General features: G+C 48.2%; 6 protein-coding genes across 6 annotated transcripts; 3 read left to right on the forward strand and 3 right to left on the reverse strand.

Moving 5' to 3' along the window:
* Positions 1–668: 668 nt before the first annotated feature.
* Positions 669–2,024, reverse strand: FMAN_15512 (uncharacterized protein; the record flags this gene model as incomplete). Its single annotated transcript, XM_041826330.1, has 4 exons — positions 669–947; positions 993–1,308; positions 1,358–1,508; positions 1,562–2,024. 4 exons carry the CDS (start codon positions 2,022–2,024, stop codon positions 669–671), a joined length of 1,209 nt encoding a protein of 402 aa, XP_041691609.1.
* A 1,922-nt stretch (positions 2,025–3,946) lies between these two features.
* On the reverse strand, positions 3,947–4,576 carry FMAN_15513 (uncharacterized protein; the record flags this gene model as incomplete). The annotated part of the gene is made up of 1 exon (XM_041826331.1): positions 3,947–4,576. One exon carries the CDS (start codon positions 4,574–4,576, stop codon positions 3,947–3,949), a length of 630 nt encoding a protein of 209 aa, XP_041691610.1.
* Positions 4,577–5,458: 882 nt separating this feature from the next.
* On the forward strand, positions 5,459–6,043 carry FMAN_15514 (uncharacterized protein; the record flags this gene model as incomplete). Its single annotated transcript, XM_041826332.1, has 2 exons — positions 5,459–5,552; positions 5,604–6,043. The coding sequence occupies 2 exons, from the start codon at positions 5,459–5,461 to the stop codon at positions 6,041–6,043; spliced, it is 534 nt and encodes a 177-aa protein (XP_041691611.1).
* A 90-nt stretch (positions 6,044–6,133) lies between these two features.
* Positions 6,134–6,637, forward strand: FMAN_15515 (uncharacterized protein; the record flags this gene model as incomplete). Its single annotated transcript, XM_041826334.1, has 2 exons — positions 6,134–6,227; positions 6,276–6,637. The coding sequence occupies 2 exons, from the start codon at positions 6,134–6,136 to the stop codon at positions 6,635–6,637; spliced, it is 456 nt and encodes a 151-aa protein (XP_041691612.1).
* A 1,583-nt stretch (positions 6,638–8,220) lies between these two features.
* Positions 8,221–11,436, forward strand: FMAN_15516 (uncharacterized protein; the record flags this gene model as incomplete). Its single annotated transcript, XM_041826335.1, has 1 exon — positions 8,221–11,436. The coding sequence occupies one exon, from the start codon at positions 8,221–8,223 to the stop codon at positions 11,434–11,436; it is 3,216 nt and encodes a 1,071-aa protein (XP_041691613.1).
* Positions 11,437–12,035: 599 nt separating this feature from the next.
* On the reverse strand, positions 12,036–12,569 carry FMAN_15517 (uncharacterized protein; the record flags this gene model as incomplete). Its single annotated transcript, XM_041826336.1, has 1 exon — positions 12,036–12,569. The coding sequence occupies one exon, from the start codon at positions 12,567–12,569 to the stop codon at positions 12,036–12,038; it is 534 nt and encodes a 177-aa protein (XP_041691614.1).
* Positions 12,570–12,927: the final 358 nt, after the last annotated feature.

Below are 12,927 nucleotides of genomic sequence, written 5' to 3' on the forward strand. Positions count from 1 at the left end.
CCACCAGGACATGACTGCCCTCCTCCACCAGGACACGACTGCCCTGCCCCACCAGGACTGCTCCCCACTTAGGCGAATTTGTTCAGAGCTGTCCTACATACTTGGTTTGCTCTACAAACTTGTTCATAGAGTTGCTGATGGTCAATTTCCTGTGACTCTGTGCCAGACCTCAATCTCTCTTAGCTAAATACAATTGCTAGAGTAGCCCATTATGCAGCCTGGAATGGTGATAACGGTAGCAACATGTACATTTTCTACGGCCAGCCAACGGGCTCTGTAAGCAGTAAAGAGAGCACCCACAGTTATTGCTGGAACAATTCTTGATGCATTGAATAAATACCTGCCTCGCTGCAGTTGTGATGACGAGCCTACTGTCGTTCTCTTGCACTTCAAATTTTAGATGAGTCTTCCTCCAAAATGACAGATCCATCTACAGACACCGTGGTACAGAGGAAAGAGCAAAGCGGTGCCTCAACGGACCAAGACGCCTCGAAAGCGAAAGTTACTCCAAAGGAAGAGTCTTCGAGACCAAGTACGTATTCTGAGGTCTCATGTACTACTAACACTAACATAACAAAGACCACTCTCAGCCTCCGATCCGTGATCCAATCCCGGGTTTCCCTGGACGAGAACAGGTTTTCAAAATTGATAGGCCAGATAATGGGGCTTCAGATTCGAAATCGAGTTAGTATGTAGTCAATAGGCTGTTTTGGTAATAAGAAAGTGCCTTGGTTCAAGAGAAACCCCTGTCCAGCGTCCCAAGATGCCCATTGTTCACTATCCGTGTAACAGCCAAGGGAGACTTGACAGCTACCAGCCGCATCCTTAATAATTGGCACGATGACCTGAACGGTTCCGCTTGGGGTAGGAAGAGGTCCAGAGTCGTGGTGGATGGCATAAGGTGTACCGACAGCATATTCCTCCACTTTGAGAAGCCCCTGACTGGTCTGTTTGATGAGTATGCTACCGCGGGATACCTTCAGGTAACTCACCAGGCATTTTAATATTTCCCTAATTATCTCATTGGCACCTGGCCACTCATAGGCATGCATCTGAGTTTCCCCTGGAATAGCAGACGGCATTGGATTGTACCCACGAAGCTGCACCGCCAACTCTGACAAGGCCAACTGTAGGTCACCAGGTAGTTTGAAGACTTCAAAGTGCTGTATAACGCACAAGGGTAGGGTCAGGGGTGGCAAAGGTGGGAGCCGAGGAACAAATGTTTTGGTCTTGATCGCGTCCTCGAACAAGTGGTACTCGCTTTCACCGAGGAGCCGGCTATTGAGAGCGTCTCGAGCACTGGTAAGGCTGCCAGAAACTACTTAGCCTGTGGAATGCTCGTTCCGGTGAAACCTACCTTAGATAAGGGAATGTATAGTGGACCAGGAAAGGGATGTACAGCAGCAGGGATCCATGAATTTCTTCTGAAGGCTTTTGAATGAGGAATGCAGATTTAAACCTGTCTGGGTGCTCTCCATACTGACGCAGGTGTGACCTCTGAGCCGGTACTAATTCGAATATTGGTTAGTAAAAGATCACTGCAAACCTTCAGCTGCCATACTGTAAAGAATCGCTTCAAAAGCACGGTGCAGAAGACCCTCCAAGTAGAGCTCATCGAGAACTTTGATGAGTCTCACCACTGATTTCATGTATCTCTCCAACATGCCGTCATCAAGGTGGGGGTTGCCAAAGAAGTCTCGGAGATCAGAGTACACTGTCTGTCTTTGTTCTGGATCGCAACAGAGGATTGTATGGCGGCTCGCCAAGAAGGTTATCTCGTAGAGGTAGGTCTTCTTTGATGGCATAAGCAGCTCGGTCAATGTGTTAGACATCTCCTCCGCGGTGCTGAAGACATGTTGTCTCGCCAAGCGCCATTCATCTTCCGTTCTTGGCACAGTCTCGGCTAGTTTTTTCCATGTAGCTTCATGGGTACGTTGACGGGGGGCTCGTGTCTCAAAACGAAATTGACTAAAAGAACCCGCGGATGAGTTCCCGTGCTCCTTGCCTGTTGGTGTCCCGCTCATCTTGCCTTGTCTGAAAATTTGAGGCTGGCGAGGAGCGGGGAAGAAAAACGCCGCGCTTCCAAATTAGGAAAAAGTTGTGGAAGTCAATCAAACGCCCCACAGGCCGCAGTAGTCTGCATTAGGGAAATGATTGGGAAGTCAGCCATCTCATGCTGATCACGTACCTCTTAGCTTGAGAGAGATTTCTTTGCTTCTGGGGAGGGGGGGTGGGTTCATCCAACGGCCCAGGGGCATTTTAGCTATCACCACCTCAACACCACATCGCATTAGCCTCTCCGACCTAGAAGTGGACGTTGCAGTGTATGTATACAATACCAAAAAGCAAAAACATGGACCATATTCTGGGAATACTTAAAGGAATGTGCACGCAACGAGGCAACTACTTTCAGGCCTCAAGGACATAGTTCGCCATCCACCCAACACTTCACATCAAGCGCTTCCCTCAAGCTTTTCTCCTCACCCAAATCTTACCCGAAACGACCCGGCGAGGCAACTACTTGTAGGCCTCACCGACACTGGTTCGCCAAGCACTCAGCAGTTCAAGCCCACCTTTTCAATCAACCACTTCATGACCTCTCCTAATAGTACCCCGAGAAACCAGGGCCGCGGCGCATACGACACAACAGGCTGCCCGAAACCCCGACCAAGACCAAGGCCTAGCTAGCGATGTCTCCCATTATCCCCCTACTTCTGGCAGTCTTAGGGGCATCCATAATTGCCCTGGCGTTGGCGTTCTGGCTCTATGTTTGGAAGACGCAGACCAGAAAGAAGCTTGAAGGTAAGCAGCGTACTCGTCTTGTATAGGATATACTAATAAATCCTAAGACACTGAGCTAGACCAGTGGAACGTTCACCACATTTACCTTATAGTGCCTAATCCTCGAACCTGGGCCAAAAAAAGAAACATTGCTCACGGCCATGCTAAAATAGAAGACCCCAAAGATCACTGTATCTATAATCTCTATTCCGCAATTGAAATCAAGGGACATAACAGGGAAACCAATGAGTTACACGACAGCGTGGAATTAGGAATGGATGCTGTTGTATTTAGGGAAGACGGGGAAATGGCCGCAATTACTGGGGTCATCCTCGATGAAAGGCTTTCGGGCCAGGGGACTTTCAATTTATTAGTGAAGATGGGGTTACCAGTAGTACCGATTCCTGTGGATCCACTCTCTCTAGACGGCTCGCCGATGGCCATAAAGGCTCCGTGGGTTACCTTTAGCAGAATGTCTAACCGGCGAGGGAGATAACAGCATATACGCACCCCTCCAGCATGTAATACCCTTGCAAATAAACCTATGTCACATGTCAGCATAGAAAATCCGTTGGAAAGACGGTTGAGGCATAAAAGTAATTAGCAGGAGGGATATATATTTAGATATTGCACTGCCTGCGTTTACTTAACACTTCCTCGTTCAAACACTTCACAAATAAAATCGTCTTTTGTCATATGAGCTCCAACAATGAACAACCTGCAGCCAGCCCCTTTTCCGAAGAAGAGACGTTCAAATACGGATCTGAGATCCGAGGATCCGAAGATCCCCAGGCTTGAAGATGAAAGCCATGACTTTCTCGAAGCAAAACCCACCAAGCATCCAGTCAATACAACTCAAACCGATGCCAAAACAGAGGAATCCTCTGATGGAGTCGACGACTTGGAGAAATTATTACGCGATTTTACAATTATGAGGGGCGAAAAAGCGAAGCAGCGGGAAGCAACCGGCGTTTTCCAGACTAAAAGGATGCGACGCAAGTGCTCCCAGTGCGGAAAGTTTGCTCCAGAGAGGGGCGGTGTGTGCAGGCATTGTCGTCTTCTGGAAAAGCAAGAACTGGATAATGGGCCGTCAAGTATCACTATTCGCTCAATTGAAGGATTGTTTGATTTGTAGCAGAGTTTCCAGAGACTCTCCTTGTCCTATCTACTCTTCCAGCTCTCTAATTAAACAAGTACCACGAATCATTCCTGTTCCGAGTTGACGCAACTGCGCTTCAGTACGAGCGAAATCTGGACTGACATAGTATCCCGCCGCTCCAGTATAATATCCGACGATAATGGCAAAATCTCTTTTCTCGAACATCCAGTAGTCGATAGGTCCCAAGTCAAAGTTCATTTGTTCCAAGCCTGCTAGGATAGCAGGTAAAGAATCTCCCACTGATGGTACGCCCTTGATAGATTGAGTTGGTCGGATTGACTTCGAAAACTTATTGAAGTTCTGGTTGACATGCGCCTCCAGGCTGAAGATTTCCTTAACCAGATCCTCTGATGGCATGCTGAGTGCTGTGCGATGTTCTTGGATCTTCTCCATGACGAAGGCCATAGGGGATGCTTCTCTGCTTTTTAAAACGAATTCTGATATGGATTTGTCGGGAAAGAGTAATCGTTCGAAATTGGCCAGAGAACAGAAAATGCCTTCGTATCCAAGACCTTTATCGTTTAAGGCCGGTCGCTTGTTGCTGGTCTGGGAGATCTCATCGATCTTTTGAGAGATCTCATCGATCTTCTGCTCAATGTCTGAGAGATTGATGGCATGGACTTGGATTGACCTCATAGTCGCAGAAGGCAAATTTTGGCCTGAAAATAGGGCGAGGTTGAAGACAGAGTTGGGGCTGGCGAGGGAGAGAGAACGGAGTTCGAGAAAGGAATAAGGGCGGGGATGGCCTATACTTGTGACAGACACTCTATTAACCCGCCAGCCAGTGAGAAAGTTGCGCCGAGATTATCTGGGAGAGGATTTCCTCCGGGGTTTCACTGCAGGTAACATGCAGGAGAGTTGGCAAGCATCTGCATATCTGGTCTTGTGTCTTGCCCCAGTTAGTGGTAAGGGGGGAGGGGTTTGTGGCGCACAGGGAGTCATATTTACATGGCCCGTCGATGTATACCTTTACTCTCTCAACACGGAAGTCTTGTGGCATTCGCTTGACCAGGTTGACCGCCATTCATGGGTAGTCGTCATGTGTATTAACCTTGTCAGTCTAAGAACTGCACACTGGATCTGTTCGAAGCAATGCTTGTAAACTTCGACTGTTTGTGTTGCATAGAGGTATCATATTTCCTATACTAGAATAGCTTTCAATGACAGTATCTCCGTTTGATAAGAGAGGAGGTGGAAGGTCAAGAAGGGGGATACTTACCTCCATCGATCCGCGCTTTATCCCATGAACAAGCAACCAGGTTGTCGTCTGAGCTAAAGAGGCTTGCAGTTGAGAAAAGAGCACTAAAACCGAGGCGTGCGATTACACACCCCTCTGGGCCCACGCAACATCGATTCACACCCTCGCTTCGGTATGTTAGCTCTTGTCACTGCAGGGGCCTTGGGGTATTCTTTGAATCAGAGATGATGCAATGGGTGTTAGACCAAGGTCAGTATTTAAATCTTAGAGAACGGAGAGAACTACTGTTATTATTTCATTTCCTCAAACAATTACTCAAGATGGCAGCCTCAGCCCCCGCTCTTCCGGCTCCTAAGGGTTGGCCACAAGGACAGCCATATAGTGTGGTCACCAATAATGTCTTCCAAGAGTTAGGTAAGGTTTTTGTTCTTTAAGCAGCTCACTTGATACTTACCTGCTGTGTAGAAAGACAGGGGGTTATCCTAAAAGAGACCTGCTACTGGGCGCCCATAGAGGCATACCACGACAAGGGCGAGTACTTGTGGATTCCGCAAAATGAAATAATCTGGTGTATCCCGGGAAGCGAGGGAGATATACAGCTGGTGACTGGTTGTACCTTAGCTTTTGCGGGTATGTTTCAATCACTTCAGCCTCTGCTGTTCGTGTACCAAAGCCCGACTGGCTGCACAAACGAAGCTAGATGCGTTACAGCTCTGATTAATCACAATGGTGATAAGAGCACTCCTAAAATCTTGGGGTATGATAAGGGGAAAGATTATGATATGTGGATAGACCTTGACTCGAATGATTATGATGGACAGGCAGACTTAGGAGGTTTTCCAACTAGGATCGTCGACCAATATGGGTATATTACCAGGACTCTTTCAGCCCCTACCAGGATTTAGATGTATTTAAAGGCCAGTCAGTTACTTCAAGGCCGGAAAGACATCTCTAATTCTTCCATTATTACTTCGTCCGTCAAATCACCGCCGACAATGTCAGCCTTTTTGCCTGCTTTGCCCTCTCCCAAAAGCTGGTCACACTTTCAAGAGTACACTGTAGTCTCGAATGAAGTTTTCCGGGAGCTACGTAAGTTTATGCGCTTGATACGCCAGCAAGTGCTAACAAAAGGAACAGAAAACCGGACTACCATTCCGGAAAACGACTGTCACATGGTAAATGCGTCGGAGTTGCACAAAGACAAGATGTTCCTCTGGCTTCCGAAAGACAACAACCTCTGGTGCATACCGATATCTCGGGGTGAGTTGGAAAGAAGGAGTGATTGCTATCTGATGGTTGCCGGCGATTTTGAATCACTCGAGGAGACAGCTAGAGTCAAACGGGGAAAGAAAGCCAGAAATGAAGCCAAATGTGCTGTGGCACTGGTGCGCAAGGATGATCATGCACACTTGGGGTACTACGAGTGTCATTGGTACAATGAGTGGGTGTGGGCAGGAGGTCGTCCTGGAGATTATATTGCACACCAGCGCCCTTTCTGAGGTACCAGGGAAATGCATGTACCTGCAGGAGGGGTTGTTAGGGTTTACGGGCATGGCTTTCCAAGCATGCATACATACCTGTAGTTTACTCTGTATCACACTCCCCCCATGCAATACGAGTATGTATATAGTTGTCTACTCCTCCTTGTCGAGGCGAACCACTTTCTATTTCAGTTGCCTTTTCCCTCCGTTGCAATGTGGTCTACCGACATTCTGTCACGACTTTGGCCGACAATTCAGCCTCAAAAGGCAAAGATTTCCCTCAGCCGTATCCTCTCCCGTCTTGGATCTACATGGAAGCCTAAAAATCAGCTCATAGCGATAGGGGTCCATCGCACTCGCTATAGCCTCATTTACAAGCCATACAAGATCTTCATCAGGATTGAGGTGACTATCATTGAGTCTTACAACCTCGTCGAAGTAGTAGATTACGACCTACTAGACCTCATTACCGGACAACGTTTCCAGCTGTCGACATGGAAGGACCGATTTTCTTCCCTCAAGTATCCAGCAAGATGGAAGAGTAGTAAACTAAGTATTTTTCAATGGAATAACAAGAAAGGTATGGGTTCCAACTTCTACGAAGCAACCAACGACTGAAACATATCAGAGAAGAAAAAGACGCTGCCTAAGCCATGTTCGGCATGTCAGCGTCGTGCAAGATGGTGGGATCATTGAAGAATTTCACGACGTGACTACGGAGGTTCGCATGGTTCGGGGCCGCGCTTAGTCGTTCACCATAGTGCTATTAATATCCAGCGGCAAAAATGAAGACAAGTCACATTCCCAGCGTTTGGGCCTCCTGCGGTGACAAACAGCCCCTTGTCCTGCGACCCCTGGTGATACGGCTGCAGAGCCTGCTTGAGAGTGAGGCTCTGGCGGTGAAAGGTCAAGATAGACGTTATAAGAGACCCCCTCATTCTCAGTGAGATCTTTCTCACACAAGTTTGATATCCTACGAAGAGGCCCCTAGTGAAATCCAAATATTRGTAAGTTCTCGCCAGTAATCTTCTGTTCACCTTCAAAGGCCTGAACCACTCACAGTTTGTCACTCATACACAAAAGAAAAAATGGACAGCACAGCGAGTGAGAAGATCCAAGCACGAAATGAAAGAATAATAAATTGGTTATTACATGTACCTGGGCCCTGGGATGTGAACCAGAAACATGTGTTCAGTGGACGGCGAGGGATGACGGTACAGAGCAAGCACGTATTTTATTTGCAAGACGATGAATACGATCGAATAGGGATGTGGAGGGAGAATGTGTCCAAACTTATGGAAAATGAGCACTACTGTATCAACTGTGTACATCCTTGCGGTTGAAGGCAAATTTGATTGTTAGAAATATGATGATGATGTTCCTGCTTGTCACTGGCGACAAAAGTTGGGGTGTACTCCGTACTTAGTTAGTGACGTACCAGCGCTTAACGGTCCACTGTAAATTAAAGTGGGTTCTCCCCAGGCGCTCGGATCCCATGACGCTAAGCAACGGATACATAAGTAGCATGGCGCCCCCCGTTCCACCGACGGGGTCCTGCCACCTACAACATCACATATCTGCATTGAAGATTTTCCCCCACCATGCCTACTGCTGTGGTGGCACTGGATCAGCTCCAGTCAGACATCGATTTATGTAAGACCCGTCTCGAAAGTTTATCTAAACATAAACTCGAAGAAAGACCGAACACGCGATCCACAACCACGAAAGAGAAAGCGAAACCCAAGATAACGGGTGCCGAGAAAAAATATGACGACCTGTTGCAGAGTTTCTTAGGAAACCTTAAAGACTGGTCAGAAAGGATGAAGGTGGTACGAAGGGATATTGCCGTGGAGCCCAATCAACGAATCGCAACGGACATGGAGATGGGTACTCAATCAGAAGATGCTGGTAGTGTTCGCCAACACGAAATCCCAGAGCCATCTCATGCGCGCGCATGTACACTGGCCCAACATGTACAGCCCTGCACATCGGAAAATGGAATCGCAAACGGCGAAGCCTGCGAGGCTTCAGGTGATAGTATAGATGACACTCGAGTGGATACGACAATTTATGCATCAGATCCTGCAGAAGATGTATCTATGGAGCGCGCGCCTAGGGTTGATACTGAGCCAGTTGCTGTCGAGGCTAGCAACCGAGGCAGTCATGCTCGCGCTGCCTCTTGCCATCATCCAATCAAGCCCTTTATTTCGACTGAGAGAGAGGAGAGGCAGACCGACATCCATAATGCGACCGCGGGTCAGTTATTGCCAGACCATGGCAGAGAGGATCAGGTGGATGCTGAGCCCGCCGAAGTGCAGACTCAGCTAAGCACGGATCGCCCTGGCCTGGCGAACTCGGACGATGCATCAGCAAACGACAACTCGATGGACTTAATTCCCCTAGGCCCCGTCCAACAAGATGATACGCCAATGTCTGAGGTCGAGCCCGAGGTCACGCAACAAACAGCCATCACCGATGCTATAGCGCCGAACTCAGACGATACATCAGCAAATAATAACAACAACTCAATACAGTCAATCACTGCCTCGGGCCCTATCCAACAAGAGGATTCGCCAATGTCTGATATCGAGCCTGAAGTCACGCAACAAATAGCCATCACCGATGCTGTGTCGCCGAACTCAGATGATATATCAGCAAACGATAACGACAACTCAATGCAGTCAATCACTGCCTCGGGCCCTATCCAACAAGAGGATTCGCCAATGTCTGATGTCGAGCCTGAAGTCACGCAACAAACAGCCATCACCGATGCTGTCGCGGGTGCCAATCACAGACGCCCAGCGACTCCGGGTATAGCCAGGCCGTCAAGTAACTCAGAAGTCGGGGAAAATAGTACGTGGTCGTCGCAACATAGTGATACGAGCGAAACCTTGTCCCCAACAAGCAGTACTGCATCTGGAACCGATAGTATTCAAACACGCTTCACAACACCAGACTCTACTAGCATGGGGGAGCAGGTAGATAAGTCCCCAATTTCAGAGAACAACACGTCGATTCCGGATGACCAAGTGGATGATCAAGCGGACGACTCCTGTTACGAACGCTATTTTATTGAATCCAAAGATACACCAACTCTCGTTCGAGATCAACTTGGCAAGGACATGCTGAAGACCCTTGATGAGCTCTCAAAATTGCCTAACTACGTAAACAAGGCCACATTGCCTTGGATAACAGAGAAGGCCTCGCAATTCAACCCGAAAGACGAACTGAAGCTAGAGGGCGATCCTGATGTGCAGTTCAACAAGTTTGAAAAGAAGGACGAAGACGGCATTGTTGTTTCTCGGGACGACCCAATAAAAGGAAGAAAATTTGAGTGGCCAGACTTCGAAGAGGGCGACTTCGTAACGACAAGGCAAGCGTCCCGCGAGCTAGCACAATTCCTTTCCCTACCTGGTAAGGGGGTGTCCTACTTATGCGGCATCACGACATCCATCCTCTGGTCCTCGTGTCCTCTGTATTCTGGCGAGCAACTTGATATTGAAGAGCTCACTCGCGTCAATGAACCCTATACACATCTTGGGAAGAAGTGGTCAATGACCCCAATGCATAAAGAGGATGATATATTTGGATCTGTCAACGTCGGATTCCTGGGCACAAAGCTCTTTCTGCGTGTCCTTACAGAGGACACGGAGAAATTCGAGGAATGGGTTCGTGGCAAGTACAAATGCAAACCCTGTCCACAGTTCGTCCGCCACCTGAACAGATTCTTTGAACCCAAGCAACTCGAAGCTCTCGGTATACGGTTTGAACTTCTGATCCAGCGGCCAGGAGACCTTATCGAAACCAAGACTAATCAATATCACCAAGTACTCAACCTTCAAGATTCCTTGGCCATATCAATTAACTATCTTTTCCCTGGTATCACGCCAAATTTCAGGGATGATGACAATCCTCTTGAGGTCTGTAATGAGTGTGGGCTCAAAGGATTGTATGGGCGGCCGGGTTTCCGCGTCAAATGGGTGGACCCTGGCGTGCCAGCCCCTGGAATGAATGAGGCAACAGTGAGCACCAAGAGGCATAAACGAAAAGCTCCGCCGGAGCCACTTGACGCCGGCGCGAGGAACACACGAGGTTATGCAGACTCTTCGGAGACATTCAACAAAACGCTCAGAATCATTCGATCAAACGCCCCCTTTTTCAGCCTCCCGTCTAAGCCAAGTCTGGATCAGCAGCATGTCATGAAGCTGGCGGCAGCAATTTTGAGCATCCCTGCCATTGAACAGTTCAAGGGACTTGTCAGTGCATGGAGGAGTCGTAACGAGCACATAGTCGTATCGAAACAGGACGATCGATTGAAACRATGTGCTCTTTATGTGAGAAACGCCAATGCCAAGACTGCGATTGGCACGTTTCTGTTTCGCCACTCTCGGGCGCTCCTGGCGCGTCTAGTGGACGAATGGAAAGATGAGCGCTCGCTAACACGGCTGGGCAAAAAGGACATGGCCGATCTCCTTCAGCAACTGGAGATGGAACACACCGAGTTTACAAATAGCTTGCGTGATGGCAGAATGTGGAATGACGTGTGTGGTCAGTACCCCGGGCTGCTACCATTCATTCCTCTTAGTTCTTGCCCTCCATTTCATATTTCTGTGCAGGACTGGAAGCAGCTTGATAAAGGACAACTCAAAACGCTATATCAACTTATTGAATGTGATGACTCGAAGCGCCTATCCGAGGCCGGGAAGGTTCTAGAAAATATAGTCGCATACGACTCAGCTGTTGTTTTTAAATGGGAGCAGGAAGATCTGGATAGTCAATCGCTCTGGGGCGTGGTGGAGTCTGTTGTAGCTGACTAACCAAGGGGGATGTCCCCCTTGGTTAGTCAGCAATGGTCTGAGCTCATGGCAACCCTATACCAAATCGTATTGTGCATTTATAAACCAACAATAGTTTGCCTTAGACTCCATCTCCTATCATTATCTAGGGTACTAGCGGCCAACGGGCATCCGGAGAGAGAGCTAATTGGTATAATCGGGATGTGTTCTCCTCCTTTACGAGGAGATATGGTTGATAACTACTGGCATCATAGAATCACACAAAATCATACTCACATCCAGAGTTGTGAATATTACGAAAGGTGTTCAAGAGTAAGAAGGGTTCAAGGGGGATGAAGTCGAAGATTTTCGAAGGTCATGAAGAGTTTCAAGAGCGTGAAGGGCAAAGGATGTAATGCAGTACAAAGATGACATATAAGCGCGTGATGTAGGGGGTCAAGGGAGTGAAGAGGGTGAAGCGGATGAACTGAGCGAAGGGAGTAAAGAGGGTGCTAGGGTAACAAGGGGACGAAGGAGATAAGGAGTTTTAAAGCAATAATTTGATTAACTAGCTACTATTGTAATCAGGAACCCGATAATGACAGTTATGATTAAATTCCCAGTAATATTACTCCTCCACTCTATGGCAGACACGATCCCGCTCGTATCAATGCAGGCGTATGCTCACGGACAAACAGTGCCTTTGCATCTTCATGATCTTCAATCGCTTTTGGCAATGCCCAATCTGGTTCCAGCCCTCGTATCTTCTGCTCAAACGCTAGTCGCTGGTTTGTAGCTTGTCCAAATCTCTGCCTCATGCTAGTTATATTGGAGAGCTTTGGAAGTTCCCTGTTGGGATCTTCGTTATCGCGCCAAGTAACGAGGACGCGATAGATTCTCCCCGCCTTTTTCAAGACTGCAATATCCTCAATCACAATCTTCCAGATCTTAAGAGGTTCATCATTCTCGCCTGTGTCGTCATCTGCTATCAGTGTTTTCCCTTGATTATCCGTAAATGCCTTCTTGTAAGTAGCATAGCGCGAGCCTGAGAACATATATGTCCTATGTAGACCAAAACGCCATGGTTCCGATACTAAGAAGTAGCCCTTGTCGGTATTGTACCTGATTCTTCCCATGGCTGCTTTCTTTTCTGGTCTCATGCTGGCCGGAATCATGATTGCAGAGGGGTCGTTCGGCTGCAAGTCAGGTATGTACGTGACGGCGGCTCCAAGGGCTCTGGCATTATCCACCGCTTCAGTTGCATCTCTCTGAGCTCTTTCAAGCTCGACTTGAGCCTCTTGAGCCTTGGCAATAGCATTTTGAGCTTGCTTTTCTGCGTCTTCTGCCTCAGGGCTGAGGCTTCGGGCTGTAGAGGAGGCTGGTGTTGAACGCTCGGACGAATTTGACGATGAATCTGGACCGGGGCTAGGAGACTCTGATGAGCCAGAGCCGCTAGCGGGAACTGAGCTCAAGCTAGTTTCGGCTGACTCCTGTTTTACTTGGCCTTTGTCAGTTTGGTCTTCGTTGGCTTGG

Source organism: Fusarium mangiferae (assembly GCF_900044065.1).
Source record: "Fusarium mangiferae strain MRC7560 genome assembly, contig: FMAN_scaffold044, whole genome shotgun sequence".
NCBI lineage: Eukaryota > Fungi > Ascomycota > Sordariomycetes > Hypocreales > Nectriaceae > Fusarium > Fusarium mangiferae.